General features: G+C 41.0%; 1 protein-coding gene across 1 annotated transcript in view; it reads left to right on the top strand.

Annotated features, from left to right (window-relative positions):
* The window catches only part of LOC125485808 (WASH complex subunit 4-like), an 18479-nt gene that overhangs the window by 671 nt on the left and 6459 nt on the right, over window positions 1–11349 (top strand). The window contains exons 2-7 of the mRNA XM_048610550.1: window positions 435–569; window positions 1156–1264; window positions 6186–6252; window positions 6338–6424; window positions 7892–8039; window positions 9605–9701. Of these exons, the coding sequence (XP_048466507.1) occupies window positions 435–569; window positions 1156–1264; window positions 6186–6252; window positions 6338–6424; window positions 7892–8039; window positions 9605–9701 (643 nt within the window). The remainder of the gene's footprint in view (window positions 1–434; window positions 570–1155; window positions 1265–6185; window positions 6253–6337; window positions 6425–7891; window positions 8040–9604; window positions 9702–11349) is intronic.

The raw sequence follows: 11349 nt of genomic DNA, 5'->3' as shown, positions 1-11349 counted from the left end.
CATCATCCAGCAAGATGATGTTTTGTAGCTGGTGTGGATTTCATCCTGTAAAGTACGCTCTAACTTAATGGAGTGCTGAAATGCTGAAGTCAGTTTGGTAATTTGATGCAAGACTTTGATGCACAGTCTTGGTGTTAACAGTCAAACTAAAGGAAAACTGATGTTTCTACTCTCTAGGTTCAGTAGCTCCGTTCATTTGCAATGGCTGAAGCATCCGCACTTAATTTCATGATTCTGTGTTTGAAAAATTAAGACATTTAATCTTCAGCCGCACTTACCCTGGTATAACCATATCACAGTTGAATCCTGAGAGAATGCATTCAGTATTCCTTTCTGTTGGTGTCCCACTGCCTCACCGAAATGTCTGAGTGACTTAAACTTGATAGTTTTTGTGCTGAATATTTGAACTGGATCCTTATGTCTTTTTGTTCTAGGTCAATTTCACCTACCAGTTTCTGAGGAAGAAGTTTTATATTTTCAGCCAGTTCATGTATGATGAACACATTAAGTCTCGCCTAATCAAAGACATTCGATTCTTTAAGGAGACAAAGGACCAAAATGATCAAAAGGTATCAATGGACTTGTTAAATTATTGAAATGCAGTTTATCTTTGTACAGTGTCCTATGATGAGTGTATACCAGTTTTGATGTGTTTTTATACATTCTTAATGATTTATTAAAAAGAGTTCGTTTCCTCTCAGAATAGCAATAAGTGGAAGGGGAAAATATAAAGCAAGTAATTATACAACAGTGTGACCACTTGACCCCAGGAAAATTGAAGGAATCATGGCATATGATAAACCCAAAAACTACCGTGTCATTGTTCACTGCAGTGTTAGTTTTACTCCTCAATTTAGTCATAGGTTAGTCAAGTGATTTCAAGCAATTAGTTAGAGGATTAAAGTGGAGTTGAGTAATTTTTTCACGCAGAGGATGGTGAAGTTTTGAACTTGGGCCTGAAAAAGGGTGGCATAGGCAGCAACTCAATGCAATATAAAAAAATGTACTTGGTGACCTCCAGAGCTCCAGACTAAGCTGAAAGGTGGAGATAGCTTGGATAGGTCTACTTTTGCTAACACAGAAACGATGAGCTGTATGATCTCTCTTTGTGTGGCAAATTTTTGTTTCTATGAACCAACTAATTCTTGTTCATAGTATCCTTTTGACCGTGCAGACAAGTTTAATCGCGGCATCAGAAAACTTGGACTAACTCCAGAGGGACAGAGTTATCTTGACCAGTTCAGGCAGCTTATTAGCCAAATAGGTAAGTGACTGAAAGCGATCTTTGCATGCATGTCGCACAATAACATATTTCAACATTTTTCTGTCTTTCTAGTTCCAGATTGTGATTTTCTGGTATTGCGATAAGATACTTATTTAATTGCACCTATGCAAAGATAGACTGGGGTCCGTAAATTGACTATTTTGTGAAAAAGCCTGGTGAATAGGATGACACTGTTAGATAATCAATGGAAACAGTGGTCACATTGAATTTGGAAACTAAAATTTTACAGTTACACAAGTGTCAAGTGAAGGGTGATATTCATAATGCAATTCCATTTGAAACTAGCTATTTCAGTAAAGGGTAACTGAATGATTTCCAGGATGTGGTCACTTCTGGCCTTTTGCAATTAGTTAGAGGATTAAAGTGGAGTTGAGTAATTTTTTCACGCAGAGGATGGTGAAGTTTTGAACTTGGGCCTGAAAAAGGGTGGCATAGGCAGCAACTCAATGCAATATAAAAAAAATGTACTTGGTGACCTCCAGAGCTCCAGACTAAGCTGAAAGGTGGAGATAGCCCCAAGCCCTGCTGGACCCAGCTGGTATTTTGTGAGGTTCTACCATGGTGAAGGCAGAGGAGCTTCGACTTCAGAGGACCTCTGGATCCTCTGGGAAGAGGGTTTTTTTTTTCTTAAGCCGTATCTGAGGAAGACAGTGGGAAAGCACCCCATGCTTCCTTTGTCCATGGTAAAAAATGGTTAATGCAAACAATTCTTATCAAGAAAAGAGTGCAAATGTAGTTGAATCGCTCCTATTAAGATCTGTCTTGGTATGGATATCCAGGACCTGTAGGTGGGCCCTGTTTATTACAGTGATGCTGTGTAACTGTCAGAATTCTATGGAACAAGCTTAAGAGAAGAAAAGCTGACACTAAAAGAATTTCTTGAATGAAGTGAAACATGAAAAAGGTGTCACAGTGGCCTAAAAGACAACAGATTAGGTTCTTTAGACATGTTATCTACGAAGAAGGCTTGGAGTGCTTGATATTACCCAGAACTTTCAACAGAATTTAGAAAATTTGGAACACTGCGGCCACTTATGCCATTTGGCATGGTATTTGCATGGCAACAACTTTGCATAAACCACAATTTGAACCTACTTCCTGTTGGTGTGTGTACCTCTGCGCCATATTTTATGTTTTGACCCACAGTGACCAGAGAGATGAAAATTGAATCTGACCACCATCATCCCCCAGCCCAATCAGATGACCGGATCATTTCAGTCTCTAATTAGATACTTTCTTTGATGTTCCCACCTTCTTCACTGACTTGATATGTTGGTTCCTGACCTTTTCCCTTTCTTGTTACACCATACATCCAACATATCGGTGTCCAGTCATTGGTGTCCTGTTCTTGATGTTGCCTAGGTTTCTGCACAACAACGCCAGTCTCACAGCTGACTTGTAGATTCCTTCCTTCAATTTCTGCACTACTTGAACTTCTAATTACACCAACCAAAGTTAATTCAGTTTTCAATTCCATAATAATCTTCTGCCAGCACCAACTATAGGTTCTTGAAGTCACTTACTTCCTCCACGTCTTCGTCCAGAACCGTGACACTCTGATTCTGATCCTGTTCCCCTCTCACAACTCTTTGTTCAAAATCTATTATGTCTCTAACTTTTTCCTGTACTGATGAAAGGTCAATGGGCTGAAATGTTAACTGTTTCTCTCTTCCCCTGGAGAGTTGAGTTTTGTACCTTTTACTTTCTTCATTTCAACTTGAGCATGAATTAGCAAACAATTTGTGGAGAGTATAGACTGTAAATTACACAGTAAGTGGAAGATACAATATTCGATCTCATGAGTGTACTGGGCAGGCCATTTAGCATACATGGTCCTAATTTCGCCAGAAAGACCTTCGAAGTTAGCAACTTGCTCAGGTCAAATTCCAACTCTGTCACTGAGGATCTAGCCACCAATCCTCATCTGACAGTAGCTTCCAACCGACCCTGAGTTCCATACGCATGTTCTTCACTAAAATACTGTGTTTCAGAATCTTCTCAGCTCACAACAGTCTTTGTGGCATGGCTGAACCAGAAATACCTTTATCTCAACCTTCGGTAACAACCCTGTGCAATGCATCATGGAATCGCAGAATTGTTATGGTACAGAAGGAGACCATTTGGTCCATCCAGTCCACACTGGTTCCATTGTGTAGTGCCAATCTTGTGCTGGGATATGTGGAAAAGGCACACCATTGATCATTCAATACATTCTTGAATGCTGTCTCCACCACATTTCCAGGCACAATGTTGAACCTGTCTCCACCACATTTCCAGGCAGTGCATTCCAGACCCTAAGTACTCATTGTGTGAAAATGATTTTGCCCACATCACTCTTGTTTCATTTACACATCGCTTTAAATCTATGCCCTCTTGTACTTTTTTTTTTCCTTTTAATGGTGGGAGGAGCTTCTCCCTACCTACTCTGCCCACCCTGCTCATGAATTTTAAAACCTCTATCAGATCTCCTTTCAGACTTCTTTTCTCCAAGTAAAACAGTCCCAACTTCTTCTGTTTATGCTCATCACTGATTCTTGTAAATCACTTCTGCATTCTCTCCAATACGTCCTCATCTTTCCTATAATATGGTGCCTAGAACAGTATACAATACTTCAGCTGAGGTCTAACAAGTGTCTTGTAAAAATTCAATATCACCACCTTGCTCTAGTACTCTTTGCTCTTGGTTTTATTAATAGGGGCAATAAACGCTTTATTAACTGCACTCTCTATCATGAAGCTGGTGCTGGTCAATCTGTTTCTTTAGAACAACTGAGGCAGCTGCAATCACCTTGGAGATCGCAAGAACTGCACATGTTGGAATCCATTGATAGTGTGGAGCTGAAGGAACACAGCAGGTCAGGCAGCATCAGAGGAGCAGGAGAATCAATGATTTTGGCCTAGACCCTTCATCACCTTACTTTCCTTTATCTCAGAGCGTCCTTGTGTTCAGTTTTTTTTCAAATGCTTGCACTGCATCATGGATGATCTGAGCTTTAATGCCACTGCATTTTTTTGTCTGGTTTCAAATGGTTTCAGTTTCCTTAGAAACCCGAAAGTTCAGATTCCCTTTTAGTCAGGATTTTACTGAAAAAAGTACTGATTTAAAATGCGGGTCAGTGCACTCAACAGAGCATTTGCCAAGTCACCAGTTCAGGCATCAGCTGTTGCATACTCTCCCACTGGCCCTGTGATTTCTGTCACAGCAGGTCCATACTTCTGTTATCTTGCCCGGTCCCACCACTTTGCCATTTTCATTCCTTTCAGTGCAATTCTGATTGCTTCCAGATTGATGCTAGTTGTCATTTCTTGATTTTCAACTACCTCTTCTACCTTTTGTCCTTGGGTTTTCTTCATTCATAAGCCACTTAAAGTATTGATTGATTTGATTTATTGTAGTCACATGTACCTAAACACAGTGAAAAGCTTTGTTTTGCGAGCAGTACAGGCAGATCATAGCAATATATTTCGCTTGGGAACCCTGCAGCCCAGTGGTATCAATGTGGACTTCACCAGCTTCAAAATCTCCCTTCCCCCTTACCACATCCCAAAACCAGCCCAGCTTGTCCCCGCCTCCTTAACCTGTCCTTCCTCCCACCTATCCCCCTCCTCCCACCTCAAGCCCCACCCCCATCTCCTACCTACTAGCCTCATCCCACCCCCTTGACCTGTCCGTCCTCCCTGGACTGACCCATCCCCTCCCTAACTCCCCACCTACATGCACCTTTACTGGCTCCATCCCCGCCTCTTTGACCTGTCTATCTCCTCTCCACCTATCTTCTCCTCTATCCATCTTCTATCCACCTCCCCCTCTCTCCCTATTTATTTCAGAACCCCCTTCCCCTCCCCCATTTCTGAAGAAGGGTCTAAGCCCGAAACGTCAGCTTTCCTGCTCCTCTGATGCTGCTTGGCCTGCTGTGTTCATCCAGCTCTACACCTTGTTATCTCATATACAAATCATATGGTGCTTAGACAGAGCGAGGCATACACGGTTACGGCTGCACAGGGGTTGCGCAAAGCAAAATCAACATTAGCAAGATCAACATTATTTGAAAATTGGAGAGGTCCATTCAGCAGTTTAATAGCAGCAGGGGAGAAGCTGTTCTTGAATCTGTTGGTGTGTGTTCAAGCTTCTGTATCTTCTGCCTGACAGAAGAGGTTGGAAGAGAGCATTACTGGGGTGGGATGGGTCTTTGGCAGCCTTTCAGCGGCAATGAGGTGTGTAAATGGAGTCCATGGATGGGATATTGTCTTCCGTGATGGTCTGGGCTGTGCACACAACTTTCTGCAGTTTCTACGTCCTGGGAAGAGCAATTGCTATACAAGGCTGTTATGCACCTGGATAGAATACTTTTTATGGTGCACTCAGCTCTCTTGTCTATCATCCAGGGATGGGCAATAAACGCTGGCCTAGCCAGCAATGAGGATATCCCGTGAATGTACTTTCAAAAAGCTTCTTTACCCAGGAAATGATGAGAATGTGGAAGTTATTATCACAACGAATAGTAAAGATAATTAGATTATGCGTAAGGGAGAAAGAGATAGAAGGATATGGTTTGGTAAAATGAGATAGAATGGGAGGACGCTTGTGTGGAGGATAAATCAGTTTCTTGAAGTCATTTGATATTGGGGAAATAAAAGCTGGCCTAAAAGATGAATATCAATATGTATAATTAGTTCAAATGCCTTGTATCTGTTGAACATGTTATTCTGTATATTTAATATGCCTTGTAGGGAATTGGCGTGCCAACGTATAGAGTAGTAAACTGGTTGTTTAGTCATACTAAAAATGCCTGAGTTGGAATGAGAACATAGGCCATGGAGCATTGTCCCCTCCTTATGATGCCATATAACTTTGTACAATAGGTAAATTTGTTTTCTACTTTAATGGTTTTTCTTTTAGGAAATGCAATGGGCTACGTTCGGATGATTCGATCTGGTGGACTACATTGCTGTAGTAATGCAATAAGGTATTGTTTAATTACAAAAGTTCATATAATTATTTCAAATGTGGCACAGTCAGCTTGAGTTGACATTGATTCAGTCCTGCTTCAGATTTGTTCCAGACTTGGAAGATATTGTGAACTTTGAGGAACTTGTAAAAGAAGAAGGACTTTCAGAGGAAACTCAAACAGCTGCCAGGTAACATAACCAAGGATTGGCTGCAGCTAAAACTAAATCTTAACCTTGGAGAGGACCCTGTCAAGCCAAGTACATTGAATATAAATGAAGTTATCCACATCACACCTTTCCTTTGCCTTGTAATTATCCCCACTGTGGAAAATTTCAGAGGCTACAGCTGAGATTAGATTGGTTTCAGGGATGTGAGGTCACAGTTATGTGGATCGAGTAGAGATACTGGAGTTGTTCTCTTTGGGGCAGACAGAGCTAAGAGGAGATTTGAACAAAATCTTCAATGTCATGGAGAGTTTAGATCCATATTTCCCAAACTGTGACCCCATTTTGAAAATCCACCAGCACGCCCCCCACCCCCGCATGCATGCCCACACACCGCCACCACCACCGCCGATGGGTGCAGAGAATAGTGGAATCGGAAAGCTGAGAGAGCAGGCTGGGGTGGAGAGCTGAGAGAGTAGAGATGGTGCTGTTTAGACTGCAGAGTTTTTCAATTAAGAAACACCTACCTTTTCATCGGGTTTCTCAGAGCAAGAATCGGGCCTAAAAGGTTGGCCGTTGAGTCCACATCTATCTTTTGAAAAATGATGGGAAATTAAGTCGAAGCTCCAAAACAACCATTGCTGACTCAAACAAAAACAGAAATCGTGAGAGAAACTCACCAGGATCTGGCAGCATATTTGAAGAGAAAGCACAGTTGACATTTCGAGTCCAGTGACCTTTCAGAACTGATGGCAGTTAGGAAACGGTGGTTATGTAAGCTGAGGACAGGGTGGAGTGTGGTGGTTGCAGTAAAGGAATAAGCGTTAGATAGAGATGAAGCACAGAGGGAGATAAAGACAGTTGGGCAGAAAAAGAGATGGGTAATCATAAGCTGGGGAGAAAGAAAAGCGGATATTTGGAACCATATGTAGGTATGATTGGGTTGGCTGGTCTAAAAGCAATCCGTGTCATGGAAGGTCCTAAGGTGAGGGAATTGGTAAAGGACGTGGAAGAAGGTGTGAAGGTTGCAGGGTCCCCAAGCAGAAAGTGAGATGCTTTTCTTCCAGCTTGCACTGAAGCTTGCTGGAACATTGCAGTAGGCCCAAGACAGAAATGTTGGCCGGGGAACACAGTGTGTTGAAGATGCTACCTAAAAGCTCATGGCTGCAAAATGCCAGACTCACCAGCCTTACTGCAGGCCACAGTCTGAGATACCTGGCTTTAAATAAGAGCAGCTATCCCCAATGGGCAGAGATCACCAACCAGAATATACCATTTATGAAAGGACCAGAGGTGATTTTTGATTAAATATTTATACCTGGACAAAAAAAAAACAAACCACATTCCTACCAGATTTCTCCGCTTTTACAAGCTACCTGCCTTGTGTGGCTGGGGATATTACTGCCATGTATTTCATAATTCCTCACATTAAATAGATTATGGTGTTTGCAGTGAGTTTTTATTTTAGCTATGTTTGTTCTTAAATATTAGACAGCTAGATTCTGTCCTTACTGATCTCACTCGAAACTCTGCTGAGGGGACTGAATACTTCAAGATGCTGGTAGAGGTTTTTTCTCCTGAATTCCGCAGTTCTAAGAATATGCACCTGCGAAACTTCTACATCATTGTGCCACCACTGGTCAGTATACCTGTCTATTTCTGTTTACTTACGGATTCCCTGATATACTAGTCGATACCCTTGACATCATACAGAGGGATTCATGACTGAGCATAAATTTTCAGAATAAACCAATTTAGAGGGTAGCATTCCAATAAGATACATTCCATCAAAAAAAAACTCTCAACCAAAAAAAAAATCCATCCTTGGCTTTCCAAGGCAGTTCATGGTGGTATTAGATTAAGGAGCTTATAATGCTGCAAAGATTAGTCGGGTAAGCTTGAGACTTGGGAATGCTGTAGAAACTATTAAAGGACAATCAAAGAAACAAAAATAGCAAATGTGAGTAACCTGACCAGCAATATACAAACGGATTGTATCGTCAAAACTCACATTAAAAAAGAAGAGTAGCTAAAATGAAAGCTGTCACTGAGGCACTGGTAGGAGAAATTCACACCAGGAATGTGAAAATTGAGAGCATTTGTATCATTGATTACAAGTAAACGCAAGTTTCTTACCAGAAATGGACAGTCACCAAGGAGCCAATAAGTGAGCACATTAGGGTAATTAAAACAGAGAAAAAGTATGGGAAAAACTTGGAACTAAAGACTGACAAATCCTCAAGACCTGATGGCCTCCAGTCTGTGTTCTAAAAGAGGTAATGGATATGCTATCTATGAATTTCCAAAGTTCCACAAAGTCTGGAATAGCCCCTGCAAATTGGCAGTTGCCCAATGTAACACCGCTATTCAAAGGAGAAAATTAGAAAACAAGAAAACTCTAGACCAGTTAACCTGGCATTAACTGTCAGGAAAATACTGTGTGCAGTTTGGTCTCTACCCTATCCTATGGAAGGCTACATTTACAGTGGAGGAGGAGGTACCACAGAAGGTTCACTAGTTTGTTCCTGTGATGAGACAATCCTTACTATAGGGGACTAAGTAATTTGGATCCATAATTCCTGGAGTTTAGGAGAATGAGAGTGATCTATTCAAATATGTAAGGTCTGGAAGGAGCTTGACCAAATGAGAGAAGTTCTTTCCCTGGCAGGGAAATCCAGAGCACAAAAGCACAATCTTGAGACAAAGGGTCAGTGGTTTTGGACTGAGATGAAGAGAAATTTCTTCATTCAAAGGCTTGAAAATTTTTGGAATTCTCTACTGCAGATGTTCCATAATTTAATATGATATTTAGTATCTCACAGACTTAAGGGGTATGGGGAACTAGTCACAAAATGGTGTGAATGCAGATGATCAGCTATGATTGTGCAAAATAGTGTGAAAATGAGGTATCTCAAAGTGCCACCATTGGTAGGCTGGTATAATTAGTGACGTGTTTATGTAGTGAGTTACCATTGCAAATGTGGTCGCAGGAATTTATAATGATAATAGCTACCAGGAAATTTGTTCAGATAGAAATATTTTATATACAGAATTGCTTGATTAGATAATTAATTTGTAGATTTACCTGTATGAAGACCAAGCTGACCTAAACTTTTTCTAATTGTAGCCAATTAACTATCTGTAACAGTCTATTAATTTTGATTTTTTTTCAAGTTACTAATAGATGTGACTGGTTCCTTTCAGACATTAAACTTTGTTGACCATTCAATAAGTTGTAAGGAGAAGTTGAATAAGAAGAATAAAGTTGGAGCTGCCTTTACCGATGATGGCTTTGCAATGGGTTAGTTGAAATGCATCAGAGTTTTCAGGAATTTCCTGTGGTAAATCATGAAAGGTTGGGCCAGTGATTAACACAAATTATCAACAAATGAAGAATAGCTCGGAGTCCAGGAGCACAGTGTAGCCTGTTGTCAGTTTCAATGAATTCTAGTTTCTCTTATTCATTCATGGAATGAGGGCATCGCTAGCTAGGCTAGCATTAATTGCCCATCCCTAATTGCTCAGAGGTCAATTTAGAGTCAACCAAATTACTTTGGCTCTGGAGTCGCATGTAGGCCAGTCCAGATAAGGATGGCAGTTCCTTTTTCTAAAGGATATTTGTGAACCAGATGGGATTTTCCAACAATTGGCAATGGTTTCATGGTCCTCGTTAGACTCTTAATTCCAGATGTTTATTGAATTCAAATTCCACTATCTTCCATGGTGGCATTCAAACCTGGGTCTCGGGATTAACAGTTCAGCAATAATACCACTAGGTAATCTAATAGATTGCACATCATGGTGGTTGAGAGCCGAGCAGGTAATTGAATGGAAAATTAACTTTAGCTTAATTCGCCTCTTTAAATTGTGTTCCAAATAAAATGCTTTTTTCGCATTTATTCCAAACAGCGTGCAGAGCTCCACTTTTCTAGCACTGTCCAGATTTGTCGTCAAACCAGCAGCATGTGTTAATGCACTGGAATGAAGAATTTGAATGGATTTGTTTTGGAGCTGAATCCTTTACTATCATAAAATGTCCAGTTCTGGCACCACACTTTAGGAAGGATGTGAAGGTTTTTGAAAGGCTGTGAAGGGATTTACAAGAATGATTCCAGTAATGATAGACTTCAGTTATGTGATTGGATTGAAGAGATTGGGCTGTCCTGCTTAAAAACGCTTAAGAGGAAATTTGATAGGGGTGTTCAAAATGATGAGTGTTCTGCGCTGAATTAGATGAAGGATCTAAAACTAGGGCACATTCATTTAAGATGATTCACAAAAAAAATGGCAACATGAAGATGAACACTCTTTTAAGGATCTGGAATGCACTGCCTGACCATGTGGTGGAGCCAGGTACTGTCAGGATTTTCAAAATAGAATTGAACAGTTACCTGAAGGGAAAATATTTGTAGCACAGGACAAGAGCAAAAAAAAACAGGCTGACTGGGTTGCTCTTGAAAGGGGCTGGCATGGGCAAAATATGTGCCTCGTGTGCTGTAACTAATCTCATTGTAAGGGGAGTTGCCTTGCCCCTCTTGTTCTCTCTTTCCTCTCCTCTTCCAAATAGTACACCTCATAAATGCAATCAGGGATTTGAAGAAATAGTCAATCGAGCAGTGATAGGAATCAGGCAAAAGATTGTATTTCAGTCAGGCTGAGCCAGACACACTTCGTGGGTCCACTCTGCTTTGACTGGTTGTGCTTAGACACTGTTGAATTAGAAAGGCATCCAATATCAGTGAGTTCCTCAGAATTCTCTCTCTCTCTGCCCCATCCTCCCAGGATCTTGCCTAGAACAGTTGAGTTCAGAGTTCTGATGTTCAAAATCTAAATGTTTCAATCTGTGAAGCAACCAAATTGATTGTTCTTCCGAGACAACAAGGTGCAGAGCTGGATGAACACCGGGCTAAGCAGCATCATAGGAGCAGAAAGGCTGACGTTTCGGGCCT

The sequence above is a fragment of the Rhincodon typus genome, chromosome 22 (genome assembly GCF_021869965.1).
Source record: "Rhincodon typus isolate 14 chromosome 22, sRhiTyp1.1, whole genome shotgun sequence".
In the NCBI taxonomy this organism is placed as follows: domain Eukaryota; kingdom Metazoa; phylum Chordata; class Chondrichthyes; order Orectolobiformes; family Rhincodontidae; genus Rhincodon; species Rhincodon typus.
Note: the sequence above shows the minus strand (reverse complement) of the source record. Positions and strands in the feature narration are given on the sequence as shown.